Here is a 17,852-nt window from a genome sequence, read left to right on the forward strand (position 1 = left end):
TGGACTCTGCCCTTGGTGGGGGTCCCAAGCAGCCCCCCACCCAGGGCAGGTGGAGGGACCCAGGCTCCCCACAGCTGCCAGCACGACTCTCCCCAACCCAGGTCTGGCCAGAGATGGGGGCAGCCAGGAACCGCAGCCGGCCACGGTAAGAGCCAGGCAGGCAGTTGTGTGGAGCTGCTGCAGACTGTCCACCTGCCCTGAGTGGGGGCACGAGCAGCCCCCTGCCCAGGGAAGGTGGAGAGACCCACGCTCCCCACAGCTGCCAGGGGCAGTTGGGAGCCACAGCCCAGCCACGGTAAGAGCTGGGCAGGCAGCTGTGGGAGCCATGGCAGACCCTCCACCTGCCCTGGGTGTGGGGCCAAAGCAGCCCCTGCCCCTGCCTCCCAGGCCCTTAACCCAGGGCAGGTGGAGGATCCGTGCCCCAGTTCCTCTAAGCTGCTCACCCACTCTTACCCTCAGAGCCACGCACGGATACAAAATTTGTATCCGCATCTGCGCTGGTATTCGCAGAAATGGTCCCATGGATATCCACATCCACAGATCTAAAGTGGATACCCGTGTATTTGCAGGGCTCTACTCGTTTCCAGAAGTGGTCCTTCCAGCTCAGTTTTAAAGTATTGTGGCAATGGAGAAGCTTGCAGGGCTGTTTATCATACGCATCTCTAGGAGCCTTCGCTCTCCAGGAGTCAGAGGAGAACAATGCTGGTCTTATTTTGAATGGCCCTACAGCCCCTGCCAGTTAAAGGTAAGATAGAAAATGTAATACGGCTGCCTCTCCTGGAAGACTAATTTTATTCAAAATTCCTAATGTCAGTCAAGCCACTCTAGCGGGCCTGCTTCTTGAAAGTTAGGGAATGAATACAAGTGCATTTCCCCAAGAGACAGGACTGGATTTAACATTACAACCTGTAATGGGGTTTGAGCATTCGCCTGCTAAACCTAGGGTTCTGAGTTCAATCCTAGAGGGGGCCATTTAGGGATGGGGGTTCTGAGTTCAATCCTAGAGGGGGCCATTTAGGGATGGGGGCAAAAGTTGGGGATCGGTCCTGCCTTGAGCAGGGGGTTGGACTAGATGACCTCCTGAGGTCCCTTCCAACCCTGATGTTCTGTGACAGGAGCTCCCTCGTCTACTCGAGGACTTTGCTATTCTTTTCTCACACGCGTTCCCTGGGCGTGTGCCCACACGGTCTCTTCCCGGGGAGGCCCAGTGAACCGTAACTTACAGGTCTACCTAACCCCAGTCACAGACGCCCCTCCAGCGCGCTGGGTGCCTTGACGTACCTGTAGCACCCCCGCAAATCCCACCCCCCCCAGCACCAGCCGATCTCCTCTCAGGCCCCCCACAGCCTGGCGTCACTGGATCCTCCCACCCTGGGCGGCGTGAGCGTGGCGAACAGACCAGCTCCCGGGAGGACACGGGTGCAGCGGCCCTTGGCTGCCACGCGCCCACGTGACCCGCAGCCGCCCTGAAAGACCCGCCGAAGCCCTCTCCCGGCTTCTTCCGGTATCCCGCACCAAGCCTCGCGAGACTCCGGACGCCCATGCAAACGCACAGCCCGGTGAAGGGCGCCGGAGTCTTGCGCATGCGCCTCTCCTCTTCCTCGCCCCCGACGTTGAGCGTCGGGTCATGTTCCCAACTCTGTTGGCCGCCGTCTTCTCGCGAGACGTTGTTAGTAAACACCGCTCAAAATGGCGTGTGGAGGCCCTGGACACGGCGCTTCGGGGGAGAGACGGTTAGAGGCGGCGAGGGGTGGTGACGTAGGGAGGGTGTTGCGGTGGAGGTGGCGCGTCACGCGGGGTGATGGAGCTCAACGTGGGTCGGCCCTGTGGGGGGCTATCGAGGGCTTGGAGAGAGCTATGGGGGTGCTGTGTGTGTGTGTGAGGAGGGGGTGACCCCAGTTCCAGCGGGGCCATGAGGGAACCATAGGGGGCATGTATGGGAACAAGGGGACTCGCGTTAATGAGGTGAGGGGCCTGCAGCGCAGCCCTAGCGGGGTGAAGAAGCTGCAGAGCTACTGGGGGGGGGGGCATGTAGGGTTGTTTTTAGGAGGGGGTTCTGAGGGGAGGGGCATACGGCTCTCAACGAGTCTGGAGTTGGTTTGGTTCCATTTCCCCAGCTCCTTATTCAAGGGCCCAAACTATTTAAAAAAAATATCAGGGTAAGGTTAATTTTATAGAAATGTCATCAAATTAACATTGGGATAATCAGAATTAGTAATTAGCTAGTTAACAACAACTTGAATGCACATGACAAAATGTTTCGTGGGACACCCCAAGTGACATGGCCCTGTGGCCAACAACGTCAGACTGTCATGAAGGAGGTGGGGCATGCCACCCCCCATCCCAAAGCTTTGTTCGTGTGCAGTATGCTGCCAAGTCGCTCCTTCACCCCACTTTTACAGTTAAGTGGTGCTTGAATACGGAGCTGGGTTTTGATTGTGTGGGACAAATCAAATATTGGGCCACCCAAAGTGGCCCATCCCAGTGACCATCAGATGGTTCTCAAGGAGCTGGGATAAGTTGTGTCCGTAACAAAAGCTTCCTTTCTGAGGTAAACTCTCCCAAATATTGTACCTCTTTTGCTAAAGTATTTAACTAATGTCACAAATCCATCTGTAATGTTCTCACAGAAATTATACAGACAACTAGATATTAGGAAGTCTGTGATTACACATAAAGGTTCCTAAACAAACTGAGAACAGGAAAAATGGCTACATTTATCAAAATTTAAATGTGTAAGACATTTGTTATGACGAAGGCTACGTTTTAGTCATGGGTATTTTTAGTAAAAGTCATGGACAGGTCATGGGCAGTAAACAAAAATTCATGGCCCGTTACCTGTAAGTACAACTTGGGCTGGGGGACCACGGTTGCTCGGGGGGGATGATCTGTGGATGTTGCGGGTGCTTGGGGGGTGGCCTCAGACCCCCGCTGGGGGTGGGGAAGGGTTGGTGGGGCAGGCAGGCTCTCTGCACAGCTCCCCGGAAACATCCAGCATGTCCCTGCAGCTACTAGGGGGAGGGAAGGCTGAGGGGCCTCAGTGTGCTGCCCCGGCCACGAGCGCTGTCTCCACAGCTCCCATTAGCTGGGAACCACAGCCAATTGGAGCTCCGGCGGTGGTGCTCTCTGCCTAGGAGCTGCAGAAACATGCTGGCCACTTCTGGGGAGCCCCCCATCCCTGCACCAAGGTAAGCGCCGCCATGTACCCCGACTCCCTGTTCCAGCCCTGAGCCCCCTCCCACACCCAAACTATTGCTGCTGGCCCAGGAGCTGCCTGGCTCAGGCATCCCCTGAGCCAGCCGCACCGGCCGCTGCAGAAGTCATGGAATCTATGATCTCCGTGTCAGACATGCAGTCTTAGTTATGACTAAGGAAGTGGAGATATTCCAGCCACAAATGAAGAGTTCTCCCATTTCTAAAAAAATCAAAGTGTACCAAGCCACACTGCAACTGTACAAGTCTCAAAGCAACACTAAAGTCACTCACTAGTTCAACTAATTTTAGTGCATTACAATAGGGTAATATCCTTTTAAGAGAAATGAGATTCCTCTAGAGGTGCTCACTGCATTCTGCAAGCCATCAGAAACCAATCAGAACTGCAGCATGAATTCAGCTAATTTTTCTACGTTTGTACATAGTTAATAAGCGAGGTTAGTTGGGGGTCAAATGTGCCTATGCTTTTCTTCATATTATTTTTGTTGTATATATCGCAGGACATCCCAGTACACACAAACAAATTGCTTCGTATGGCCCCCTCTGCTTAACTCTAGAGGGGAATGAAAAGCAGAAAGCAATACTACCTCTCTTGTTTGTTTCATTACCTCTTTTAGCACAAGTAAAAGAGTAAATCGACAGATGTGTCTTGCTAATTTGCAGGTTCCACCTCTGTAATTTCAAAGCAAACTGCATAGTTCTCAGTGGTTCCCTCCCCTGCATCAGGCTCCCCCATGCTCGACTGTCAGGACTGGCTAGACTGCAGTGGAGTCAAAACATGTCCTGGCTCGCTGCCCAGCTGGATTCCCCTGGTCACCCGTCCCCTCCACTCTCTTCCTCGTCCAGCTCCTCCTCACTGTTCACGGCGGGGATCTGTGACTCAGGCTTCTCCAAAGTATCCATGGGGCTTTTGGAGGTGGTGGTGGGATCTCTGTAGAGATGCATGCAGCTCTTTGTGAAAGCAGCATATTTGTGGCTCCATACCAGATCGATTGTTGGCCTCCCTTGTCTGCCACAGCTTGGTTTTCACATAGCACTGCTGGTGGTCCCTCTTGTAGCCCTTTTCCTCTATGCCCCAAGCAATCTAATAATAGATGTCAGTGTTTTTATGGCTGGATCAGAACCTCCTATGTTCCCAGAGCAGTGGGGGGCGGGGGAGATTTTGGGATAGCTCCTGGAGGCCAATAACAATCAATGTAAGTAACACAGTGTCTACCTTACTACATTGACCTTGACTCTACGCTGCTTGGAGAGGTGGTGTTATAAAATCAGCATAGTGAGGCAGTTACATCAGCAGGAGCGAAATTTAAGTGTACATAACAACCACAGTTAGGTCAACGTAAGCTGCATTGCATCGACCTAACCGTGTAGTGTGGACCAGGCCAAAGTAATATTATCAATGAATTAGAGTACATAAAATAAGCTTACTTAACATGTACAGTTTAGTTAGTTTAAATGTGCTACAGATAGCAAAATGGTGTAGTATAGGACAAAGTTTTAAACTTTGGTATTGGAAGTTATGCTACAAACGCACATTTATGCATGACAGTAAAAATGACCTGATTTTCAAAAGCTTCGACTGACTTAAATAAGATTTGTGTATTTGACAAGTTGCAGACTTCTAAATTTTGACCAAAATTTTCACTTAATTTTGTTAAAAGACGTATTTTTCAGTTTGTAAAGTGTGTATTTATTTTTATAACATTTTCAAACTCATTATGGAGGAGCAACAATAGTCAGGTTATTAAATGCACATTTGTTTTAGGACAACACTGCATTTTACATAGCGCCTTTTAACTACAGCAAACCAGAAAATGGATTTTCTTTCACACAAAAAGAAGTTGAAGGTTTCATAATTTGTTTTCCTTCTGCATCTGGACAAAACTGAGATCTTTCCAAATATTTTGCAGAAAAATACAGAGAAAAAGAGAAACACAGGTACAGCCAATAATCTGGAGGTTAGGGCGCTGAGGATGTGGGAGACCTAGGTTGAAGTCTCTGCTCTATTTGGTTTTGAATAGGGACATGGACCTGGGTGAGCACAGAGTGAGTCTCTCTCTCTCTCTCTCTGTTTGGCCAATGGAATACAAATATTTATACAAAGTGGAACAGCTTCACAGGGGAGAGTCTGACTCTGAGTTAGGGACTTGAACCTGGGTCTCCCACACCCCAGGCAAGTGCCCAAACCACCCAACTACATACAAATGAAAGTCTGTCTTTGAAAACTTACCTGTAAATTACTATCATTGATGCTTGGTAGAGGGACATTATATAATGTGAGAATATATATCTATCGAACACTAGGTAGTGTTATTTCATTTTCTTTTTGGGAAAAATCTGAACTACAACATGTAGAGTACTGTGTTGTACTAAAGAAATAGGAGAGGTGGGAAGTCACCGTATCTCCTTCCCTTCCATAGCAATCCCACACACTCCTTCCTGTAAATTTCTGAAATTGTGTAAGCTATCATAATTTCCCTGCATTCCCATTGTTATTAAATGCCTCGCTCATTGTAAGTAGCCTTTACAGCACTTCATCTCTATTTTGAAATAGTTCAACCTCAGGTTTTACTGCGTGATATTTTTTAATTATCATATTAATGATGTACAGTAGATTATCCCTTGGGCATGTGTTGGTGAATATCACCTGGCCTTTCTTCAGTTTGGCCACACCATTCTGTTGAGGACAGGACAACCAATGTTTTGGTTTATACAGCTGCCCTTGAGGAGCCTTAAAATATTTGTCTCAGTTCTTGGGTGTTGAATGTGGACATTTATTTCAGGTCTCAACTTGAGTGTGAGGCTTTGGAATATCTAAATCAGCAACAACATCAGCTACTTTCTTCTTGGGGACTTCTCCTTTCTGTTACAGTTATGCAAGATGCCTATAGCAGTTGCACATAGTTTACATTTAATTGTGTCTTTCATAATTTCCACAAACTCTGAAGCTCTTCAGGGAGTTTGTCATTCAGACCTTGTTTTTTCACTATTCTGAACCAGTTTTCAACAGTGGTGTTACTGTCCCTTGTTAGTGTCCATTTTATTGCATATAGCACATTGCCAATCCATAATGGTCATATTGAGACATACTTGAACAGTATTTCCTGACATTCAGTACCCTAATATATGGCTGGAGGAGAATTTACATTCTCCTGATCATCTTTTTCGAGACTAGGTGATGGAATCAATTTAACAAAAGTTGAATTGTGCAAGTTGCTCCCTCATTACACTCAATCACTATTTCAGGATCAAATCCAAGAATGTTTTAAGTGAAGAATATCTGTTTTTTCTGTACACATTGTGCTACCTTTTTTAGTGCACCGTCTAGTAAAATATGCTGTACTGAAAATTATGCTGAGTCTGCTAATCATTTCACTACATTCATGCATTGTTTTCCCATTTTACAGAATGCAGAAGCATACAAGAAATCAGTGGAAATCTTTCACTTTAGCTAAATGTCCACATATTATTATTTTAATCATATGCACTACGCAAATGTGTAATATTGTAAAATCAGCTTGCCCTCTCCCAGTACATACTTAAAACAAGCATTGAGATAACTTATAGGAGTTATCTTGCTGATAACCTCTGTAATAACATGAATTAAAGCCCAACCAAAGTCATAGTCGGCTTTTTGTTCTCTCAACTGATGACCAGTTACTCTTAGTACGTGGAGAAAGTAAGGCCAGCTAATGTGAAATGTTTGCTTTGTTCAGCTGTTAGCATCTCCACTAACCATAGTTAAGGTTATGTTTTAGTCACAGGTATTTTTAGTAAAAGTCATGGACGGGTCACGGGTAGTAAACAAAAATGCACAGGCTGTGACCCATCCATGACTTGTACTATACCCCTGAGTAAATATTGGGAGTGCTGCAGTTGCTGGTGGGGGGTCCGGGAAGCGCTGCAGGTGCGAGCAAACTGGAATCCCCGCTGGTGCTGGGGCAGAGGGTTGGCGGGGCTGGCAGGCTCCCTCCCTAGCTTCTCGGATAGCAGTGACATGTACCTCCCTAAGCTCCTAGCTCCGTATGCTGCCAGCTCTGTAACTCCCATTGGCCAACAACAGTGGCCAATGGGAGCTGCGGGGGCAGTGCCTGTGGGTGGAGGCAGCACTAGGAGCTGAGGGAGGGACATGTTACTGCTTCCCGGGAGCTTCCTCAAGGTAAGCGCTGCCCCTCCCATGCCCCAATCCCCAGCCCTGACCCCCGAGTCTCCCACCCAAATTCCTCCTATTGCTGGGGGGGGGCGGGTAGTGACCTAAGACTGCCCCAGCAGTGGCTGGTGCGACTGGCCCAGGGGCTGCCTGAGCTCATTGGGCAGCCCCTGAAGCAGCTGCACTAGCCGCTGCAGAAGTCACGGGATCAAACTTGCAGCCTTAACCTGTAACATCGAGGCGTAAGTTACATACACTCACTCTCTGAAGATCCAATACTAATTACAGCTGAGCTTTCATGTACATATGCTTTTTGAAAGGTGAAATAGCAATGTACTGCAAATACAAATGGGCTATATTACATGATATTATTTCAGAGGTATCTTGTTTTGCCTGGGTGTTACTGCAGTCTGGTAGATGTTGCAGTCAGTTCTTCCTTCAAGGCTACCTTCACTTGGGGTGACCAAGACTTATCTTGTCACATATGGTCAGTCAAAACCCAATTCCGTATTTGATTATTTAATTGATAAATAATTATTAATTTAAAATGTTATCAAATTAATTAGATGAAATTTCCAAAGAATTAATCAGACTTTGATATATTTTTAAATTATTTTGTTATTTGAATGTGGTAATGGGAACCCATGAATAAGGAGATGGTATGGTGAATAAGGAACTGGAAATAATGAACTATCTTCAGCCTCTTGGTTCTCATGAGTGCTGAATGGCTCATTTGTAGTAAGGATGGGGTGGGTCTCTGTCCTCTTGCTTTGTGTGTCATCTGGTGCTCCCTGCATTGAGTGCCGCAGGTATTTCTAGACTGCATTTTTGATGAACTGCTATACTATTAAACTACTTTTTTATTGGAAACCTCAGTAGATTCCTGTTGCCATGTTCTACTCGATCTGTTAAGATATGATGCAGCTGTGCTATTTGTACCAGATGAAGACTGTTATCCTGAGCTGTGGTACTCGTCTGGAGCAGGACAAATTGCATTGCCAGCATGGAGTTGTCGTAGCTTGTCACTTACTGTGCTGTATTTTAAGTCGACTCAGATCAAAAATTTTGGATGTTGGGTGTCCTGAAATGACTTGCTTCTCACTACCTCTGGTTGGGACGGCAGAGCTGTCCATCCAAGATTTTCTATTACTTCATCCCTAAATCCAAGTGAAGTATTTAAAATGTCAGTGTAGCATTTAGGATTTTAGCTGCTTTTAAAGTGAGTTTTCTGAATAACAAATTCATACTAATGTATTGTATATTATAGTGCCTAGCTGGCCTAGATTCAGAAGAAAAGCATTTTCACAGAGTCCCTGTTACACTGAAATCCCCCCAGTGATACTCTCTACTAAATTATTGTTATTTGGAATTATAACACACCTTCACTCAGGAAAAAAAAGCAAATACCTCGAAGTAATAATTCCTTTAGGGGACTCTTGACAGACAAATGCCATAAAAATTCCATTCAAAAGTATAAGCCAAGGTCTGCTCTTGCATAAGAATGGACAACATGAAGCTGGATTTATCATCACTACATTCCTTTAGCCTCAATTTCCATCAAACATAATGTCTGATGTGAAATTTGATTGTGCCTTCAACTCAGTATGTGCAAAATCCTGTTGATAAAACAAAAATATCTTATTTTATATCTTCATACTATCCTTTCCATAACACTTCTCAATTTAATACATGTTATACTATCATTACTAGGTGCTACAGTAATACACATAATACTATAAATATTATTATTATCTAATAATAATATTAGATGATAGTGCCCATAAGTCTTAGTCAGGATTGGGTCCCATTGTGTTTAGTGTTGTACAAAAATGAATGATGAGACAATTGTTAATAAGTACATACAAAACATATCCTATAATGACTTTGTCAGCAGCTTTGAAAACTACAAAAATAAAAGAAATTAAAATTAAAAATCAAAGAGAAGCATAATCTAGAATTAAATGGTTTCTCTCCGATAATAATTGCTGAATGTCAGTTATTGTTGTAATATACGTTTTTGTATGTTTGACAAATCTAATGATTTTTGTTGGTGGGTTTGTTTATTTTACAGGTTGGATTGCAAAAAACTTGCTTAATTCTACCTTGGGCTTACCTTTCACATCATAAAATGGAGTACAGGACTGAGCTATCACATTCTGAGTGAGAGAATCCTTTAATCCAAAATGGAGAAAAAACGTAGAAAGAAATAAGCCTGTTTACTAGGCTTAACCTCAAAAAACCATGAAATCTAGATTTTTGCTTAACTTGGACAAAACTTTGAGACTATCCAGTTGAACAACACAGCAAAGGCAACATTTATTGATACAAAATTGAACTAATTTATAAAGAGAAAACGTGTCATTTGAATATATGGAATTTTTTGAATGAAACCATATTCTCTTATGACCATGAAGTTTGCAAACATCTGGTTGATCCTGATTGTAATTTTACTCTGCGGCAAAAAACACCTGGGTACAAGACTAGGAAATTCCTCTCATGAGGCCCACCTATGTCCTGGATGCTCTCGTCTTACTTTGAAAGTGGAATTCTCATCGACAGTAGTAGAACATGGTAATAAAGAATCCAGTTTTTTAAAATGTGTTTAAATCTTAGATACATGCTGCTGCTGATTTATGTATTATTTGTGTTAATATAGTGTTCAAAGACCCCAATCAGATATGGGGTCCTGTTGTGCAAAGTCCTTTACAGTCATATAGGAAGACCCCGTCCCCTTCCCCTTCAGTTACAGTCTAACTGAAAACAAGATACATAAAGAAAGCATGACAAATAATAGGAGGGGGTGGGAGCAGAAGACAAGATAATGGTAAAAATATCATGGGATTATATAGGCTAAAAATGTGCACAATATGATGGTTCCAATTTGTTAAAAAGGTTTTTTCTGGAGAGGACGGGTTTGTCTCTGACATCATCATTAGTTGGCTTATTTTTAATACACATCAAAATGCAGATATAAAGTCAATTTAAATATTTTTTTCTGGATGTTTTACAAATTCTACAGCAAAAAAGCCATATAAAACAAAGTGTTCACTATTTTATTTTTTTGTGACAGTTTGTGAACTAACCTATGTATGAGGATTTCCAAACAGTCTGGGCGTATTTAGACAAATATTGTATCTTCCATTAAAATTAACGTGTTTTAAAACCCCTAGACTATTTTGAAAATCATAACCTATATAAATCGTAAATCCACGTTACCATAATATTCTTAATAATGGAATCATAATATTTTCATTTGGGAGATTGAGACATTTGTTTTGATAATAAGGAGGAAGATTCAGATCTCGGTGGTGGTATAGATGTGCCTATTGTAATGTCTGGTTGAAATGTAATTTCTAATGTGTGGTATTCTGCTTGCAGAATATATTGTGGCTTTCAATGGATACTTTACAGCTAAAGCTAGAAGTAAATTTATTTCAAGCGCACTGAAGAATAGTGATATAGAGAACTGGAGGATTGTACCTCGCAACAACCCAGCCAGTGACTACCCTAGTGATTTTGAGGTGATCCAGATCAAAGAGAAACAGAAGGATGGAGTACTGACACTAGAAGACCACCCAAACATCAAACGAGTAACCCCCCAGCGGAAAGTATTTCGCTCTCTCAAGTATTCAGAGCGTAAGTAAAGTCATCCTTCAAAAGAGCTGTTCCTAATCTCTGGTGGCACTAAATTCATTTTTAAAAAAAATCTGTAAGCTTTATTCCAGTCCCACAAAATTAGTGTTATTACTCCTGGCGGAATTCTGCGGACTGCAGAATTCCCTTTTGCCCTGCAGAATTTATGGCTGCCACTCGGGGCTGCTGGACTTGCAGATCCCAGCTCACAGTGACCAGAGCATCCAGCCTGGCAGGGCTGGAGGCTGCACACTCTTTGATCCTCATTCTCCTGGGGACAGGAGAGGGCCTGGGAGACCTAGCCAGCTCTGGCAGAGGATGAGGAAGGGCAGGGCTGCACCATACCATGTCCCCGGCGGGACAATAAAGAAGCTGGGTGGAGTAAAGGCTCTGGAGGTGCTGGTGTCTGTGCTGGGGGCTGCCCTGCAGCTAGGCTCTGTGGGGAGGTGTGTATGGGTGTCTGGGCCAGGGGGGTGCTCCGTGGCTCTGCTCTGGGGAGGAAGAGGGTGTGGGTGTCTGGGCTGGGGGAGTGCCTGCAGCTGGGCTCTGTGGGGATGGGAGTACAGGTATCTGGGCTCTGAGGGCCCCACAGCTCCCTCCAGCAACCCCCAACTGGAACTGGGTTGTAGTAGGGGTTTCTTTAACTCTCTACTCCTGGGGAAATCTTTTTTGCTGTTGTCTGTATTGTTGACAGGTATTTTGAAATAAATTACCAAAATGATTGAAACTGAAGAGATCATATTGTGTTATTTTGACAAATAAAATATGCAGAATTTTGCAGAATTTCAAAATATTGTGTGCAGAATTTTTAATTTTTTGGCATAGCATTTTTAATTTTTTTGGTGCAGAATTCCCCCAGGAGTATGTTATACAAATGAGAATGCAGTGACTTCTGGACATTATGATTTATTTCTGACAAAGGCTCGTCCCGTTAATTGTGAAACTATCCCTGTTTTAGAATACCTATTCTGAGGTGTGATCAAGGATTCAAGTTGGTTTAAAAGCTGTATTTTCTGTAGTGACATAACACAGTATATTATAGATTCAATCTACCAGGGATTTAATGGGCAAAATTCCTACTGACTTCAGTGGGGTCAGGATTTCACCTACTGACTTCAGTTAATCTATTCACATGTTTAAGTTAAACGTGTGTAATATATTCAGTATAGGAGCTGTAGTAATTAGCTTTTAGAATGGAGCTTTTGTATTTAGAGGATATATTAAGGATTTAAATAAAATTTAGGTTAGACAAATGTCTGAAAAGTGAAAATTTTTCTATCTAAAATTTTTGTTCACAGTAGGGCTAAAGTGTACCAATAACATGTTCATATATTTCATAGTATAGAAAATTAAATGTTTTGCACTTTTCTTTTCTCCATCCAATTCCTATCTAGCTGATCCTACATTGCCATGCAATGAAACCAGATGGACTCAAAAATGGCAGTCATCTCGTCCTCTGAGAAGAGCAAGCCTATCATTAGGCTCTGGATTTTGGCATGCAACAGGCAGGCATTCAAGCAGGCGTTTACTGAGAGCTATACCACGGCAAGTTGCTCAAACCCTGCAGGCAGATGTGCTCTGGCAAATGGGTTATACAGGTATGCTTTTTTCTGTTGGTTTGGGTGGTGGTGAAGCACTGGAATGCGTTACCTAGGGAGGTGGTGGAATCTCCTTCCTTTGAGGTTTTTAAGGTCAGGCTTGATAAAGCCCTGGCTGGGATGATCTAGCTGGGGAATGGTCCTGCTTTGAGCAGGGGATTGGACTAGATGACCCTGATATTCTATGAACTGCCTGGCTAGAAAACAAAAAAAAAATGGAGCGTCTCTGAGACAAGTGAGAAAAAAAATACTCATGTAGTAATAAGGAGACACAACCAGCTCCCTTTTTATATTTATTAATCCATTACAGATGGATCTGAATTCTCTAGAGAATGAGGCCAGGTCTACATTAGGAACGCTTGCACTTTTGCTGGCATAGCTTATTCCAGGCCCCCGCCCCCCGAGCAAAATAAGCTATACCAGCAAAAGTGCAGTTTTACTGGTGTAACTGTCTATACTAGGGGCTTTGCCAGCACAGCCATGATGGTCACTGTTCACACCTCTCCCCACCCGTAACCAGTATATGGTTGGTTATGCAGTATGCTAGCAAAAGTTTGTAGTGCAGACCTGGCCTGAGAAGTACTTAGTTTTGTGATACATTTATTGAACATTGTTGACTTGATGGAAAGTGCTACATACTGTTTGAATTTATGCAGACCTGACTCGGTGTAGCTTTTCTTTAGCTGAAAAATAAAATCAGTTATTTTTAAACGGTTAATTTAGCAAGAGAACACACAGCCCAAATTTTTCCCACAGCTCCAAATTCTTCCTTCCACTCATGTCATCTTTTTTCTGTCCCCCTACACCCCACTTCTCAACATGCTTGCTCCTTCCTTCCTAGCTTCCCTGCTACGTTAAACTTTAAAATGTTGATATATATCAACTTTTAAAAGCTTAATGTGGTAGGGGGAGATGGTGACGAGCAAGTTGTTACATGTAAGGTAGAGAGCATGTCTCTGTGTTAGGGGTAGTTGGGGCTGGGGGATGTGGGAAAGGAATTCAGCTGTGGAAGATGTAGGGGACATTGAGTTTCTGTAGTGAACTAAGGAGGATAACAAATATCAATGTTGATAGCTATGTCAGTGATTGTCAACACTGAAATACCAATACAATCACTAAAAAAATCAAGGAAATCACAAGTTAAGGCATGCAAATGAAGGTTACCTTAAACACCCAAACTTTACACTACTCAAATGTTCTCACAGTACATCCACACAACAGGCTGACTTGCAGTTCCAGCGTCTAGCCAACTGTAATTCAAACACAAAATTTTCTCCACAATCCATTCAAAATGCACAACCCTTATTCCAGTCTCACAGTTTTTCACGTGGGAATAACATTAGAGACTTTACTATACATCTGCAAAATATATGGTACTTTAGCTGTTGCTGTAGAGATCCACGGCTGGACTTTGGATGTAATATAGAGCAGGGGTTCTCAACTTTTTTCTTTCTGAGCCCCCCAATAAAAACTCCACGACCTACCAGTGTCACAAAAACTGTTTTTCTGCAGATAAAAGCCAGGGCCAGCATTAGGGGTTAGCAAGTGGGGCAATTGCCGGGGGCCCCACACCACAGGGGCCCCCGGGAAGCTACATTGATCAGGCTTCAGCTTCAGCCGCAGGCGGTGGGGCTCTGGGCTTTGGCCCCATGCAGTGGGGCTTTGGCTTTCTGCCCTGGGTCCCAGTGATTCTAATGCTGGCCCTGCTTCACAGACCCCATGAAACCTGCTCGTGGCCCCCAAGAGCACCCCGGACCCCTGGTTGAGAACCACTGATACAGAGGATTTTGTAGGTGCTCTGGATGTAATGTAGAGGTATTTTGTGTGGGCGTTGCGGTTGGTTCTATGCTGGAAGTTTAAGGAAGTTTTTTGGGGAGGTACTTTCTCATAATACAGTAAAAGCTTTTTTTAACCGGCATGCTGGGGGAACGGGGGTGCCAGTAAATTAAAAATGCCAGTTAACTTAGAGGGAGGGGTTTGGGGTGCGGGGCACTGGCGTGGGAGGGGCTGCGGGGCACAGGCTCTGGGAGGGAGTTTGGGTCCGGGAGGGGACTTGGGGTGTCGGATGTGGGGAGAGGGAGGTCACTCACCTCCAGCAGCTCCTGCAAGTGGCTCCCTGGCCCTGTTGCTCCTGGCGGAGGTGCGGCCAGGCGGCTGTGCAAGCAGGCACGCTACGTCTGTCTGATGGCGCCACCCCCTGCATCTCCCATTGGCTGCAGTTCCTGGCCAATGGGCTGGGAGCTGCAGAGTCAGTGCTAGGGGAGGGGGGACGGAGGCAGCGTGCCTACAGAGCTGCCCGGCCATGCCTCTGACAGCAACAGCAGGGATGGGGAGCTGCTTTCTGGGAGCTGCCAGAGGTGAGTGCCCCCGACCCCCAATCTGGTGCCCCAAGCCCCCTCCCAGACCCAAACTCCCTCTTAGAGTCCACCCCGCAGCCCCTCCCACATCCCAGCCCCCTGCCGGTCCCGCATCAACGGCACTATAAACCAGACTTTTAGCGAGGATCAGAAATGCTGGTTTATGGAACTTGCTGGTTGGTGAAGTGTCAGATGAAAGAGCTTTTTCTGCACATACGTGCATGTAGGAAAAGTTAAGGTTGCACAGGCAACTATATTCTATATTTCCTGACCTTTCAAGTGTTTCACTTTGTAAACTTAATATTCTTTTAAAGTAGTTCTTTAGAAAAATATACTAAATCATTTTTGTTGAAAAACCAAGATATAAGTGTAATTTTCAGTTATACTTGTATGTAGGTAAAAGTGAAAAGGAGATCAATTTGTTGATCTACTTACCTTGATCCAAGTCCCTCATGGGGTCAAAATCAGCTTTACTTTCTTCCCCCCAGACTCTGTTAAATTAGTCTCTGCCTTTATGAAACTGAAAGGAACTAATGCTCTTTAGGTGAATTTCAAGAGTGAACTAGGACTTTTGGTTTTGGAAGACATGAAATGTGTAGACCACGCAGTGCATTAAGCACACAGGAGACTCCTTTTACGTTCCACAATAAACTGGTACAAATGCTAAATCAAGGAAATATATTTATATACCAATCCTCTTTTATGGAAATAGGTGCTGGTGTAAGAGTAGCTGTCTTTGATACTGGACTGAGTGAAAAACATCCACATTTCAAAAATGTAAAAGAAAGAACAAACTGGACTAATGAGAGAACCTTGGATGATGGTAGGTTTAATATATAGCATTGCTGAAACTATAGATTATGTATTTTACATTATGTGTTGCATCCTGGATTATGCAGTAAAATTGTTTATTTGAGATTAGAATTACATATCTTCCCAGGTAATGGACCTAATTCTGCAATGTGTTGAGTGCTCTGAACTCTCACAAAATTCACTGGATGGCTCAACACCTCCCAGGGTTTTGTGTTGTCTCTGCTGAGTCCTATGCCATATTTCTTCAAGAATTTTAAGAAAGGGCTAGGGGACCAAATGTTATCCAAGCAGAAATGCAGTGTAGAAATACCTGGGGGTGAGGCAACTCCCAAGCATTTTTTTTCTTGGCCCCCCCCCTTTTTAATTTTAATGCGTTTAATTTTTTCCAGTTATCAGGGATAATATTTTGATTCATTTTCAGGTAATCTAGTGAGTTATCACAGTTTTGGCAGCTCTCCTTGAAACATTAGTAATCCACATAATTTTTCAGTGGAAAAGTAAAATTGTGGCACCAGCATAAACTCTGCAGATCCATGCCAATATTCTGCATTTCTTTTTAGGTGCCTTTGTATGATTGTCTCTCGTCTTCTTGTATTTGCCCCATCTTATACACCAGTGCTACAGATATGCAAATACTTAACTTCATGAACCATTTTTTATTCAGAATGGTATTTTGATTTCAAATTTGGACAATTAAAAAATCAAAAGCAAAACCACACACGCACAAAGGTTGAAAAACACCCGAAACAGCCGAATCAAAACACTTGGGGAAAAAGGTGTTGTTTAGAGTTGACCAAAATATTTAACAAGTAAACTTGAGGGATAGAAAATATTTCCTGTCTATAGGATATCCTTTTCCCTCTGTTTCTGCACATCATATATTTAATGGGTGAGATTCTTTCCCCACTAAAATCAGTAGGAAAACCTGGCTTCAGTGAGGTCAGGATTTCACCCCACATATATGCAGTTTCAATTGTAGAAATTCTTGTTGGTAGGAATCACTTAGCATGTATTGCAAAGGATTTTAGATTAAAGTGAAACAAGTTCTCAACTTGGACCAACATTTCTGTTGCTTTTTAAAATAAACTTAAATGTTCCTAAGGATGAAAGAGAGAAGCAATTGAATATGCATACAAAATGTCTGGATTTTTAAAATTTTTACAGTGAAATGGTTTGGCTTCTAACATTTTATTTTATTAATTTTATACTACTACTAATTTGCAACAGGTCTGGGCCATGGGACGTTTGTGGCCGGTGTTATAGCCAGCATGCGGGAATGCCAGGGATTTGCTCCAAATGCAGAGCTGCACATTTTTAGGGTCTTCACAAATAATCAGGTAGATATCGTAAATGTTTTATTTTAATTCAGACCTTTCTGGAATAACACATTATTAACCCTTAAATTACAAATACTATTAATTCCTGTGAACTTTAAAGTATTTCCTTTTGTAAAGAGAAAGTTTGTTTTTTTAACAGAATTATGTACATTTACACAGATTTTAGAATTGCCTCCTGGAGTTTATTTTCAAATAAGAATTTGGTATTACAATCAACTTCATGCGGGACCACTACCTCTTACTTTTAGTGTTATTTTAATGAAGGATTAAAAAAAATCAAATTAACTTTTTATTTTAAATACCAAAGAAAAAACAAAATTTTTTTTTGTTTTAGCAGTCTACTTTTGTTTGTTTCCTACCCTTAAATTTCTATTTCTTTTAATACCTAGCTTTATTTTGTTACATTCTCATTTGATTTCTAAATGGTTGCTTTTGTTGTGCTTTAATAAACAGGTCTCCTATACATCTTGGTTTCTGGATGCCTTTAACTATGCCATCTTAAAGAAGATAGATGTATTAAATCTTAGTATTGGTGGTCCAGACTTTATGGATCATCCTTTTGTTGACAAGGTAAGTGCAAAAACTATGAACATATTTAGCATGGTCACCTCATGGGTCCCAATTCTGAAATGTGTTCTGTGTGGGCAGACCTTTATGACTGTGCAGAGTTCCATTGGCATCAGTGAAGTTCTACACAGATTCAGTCATCTGTCCTTGCAGAGCAGCTTAAAAGATCAGTGCTTTACTGACC

At 43.3% G+C, this 17,852-nt stretch overlaps 1 protein-coding gene across 1 annotated transcript in view; it reads left to right on the forward strand.

The window, feature by feature from the left end:
* The first annotated feature begins 1,659 nt into the window (after positions 1-1,659).
* The window catches only part of MBTPS1 (membrane bound transcription factor peptidase, site 1), a 43,618-nt gene continuing 27,425 nt past the window's right edge, over positions 1,660-17,852 (forward strand). The window contains exons 1-7 of the mRNA XM_077831508.1: positions 1,660-1,733; positions 9,435-9,934; positions 10,742-10,999; positions 12,391-12,594; positions 15,664-15,774; positions 16,992-17,101; positions 17,555-17,671. Coding sequence (XP_077687634.1) covers positions 9,748-9,934; positions 10,742-10,999; positions 12,391-12,594; positions 15,664-15,774; positions 16,992-17,101; positions 17,555-17,671 — 987 coding nt within the window. The 5' untranslated portion in view covers positions 1,660-1,733; positions 9,435-9,747. The remainder of the gene's footprint in view (positions 1,734-9,434; positions 9,935-10,741; positions 11,000-12,390; positions 12,595-15,663; positions 15,775-16,991; positions 17,102-17,554; positions 17,672-17,852) is intronic.

This window comes from Eretmochelys imbricata, chromosome 12 (genome assembly GCF_965152235.1).
Source record: "Eretmochelys imbricata isolate rEreImb1 chromosome 12, rEreImb1.hap1, whole genome shotgun sequence".
Lineage (NCBI taxonomy): Eukaryota > Metazoa > Chordata > Testudines > Cheloniidae > Eretmochelys > Eretmochelys imbricata.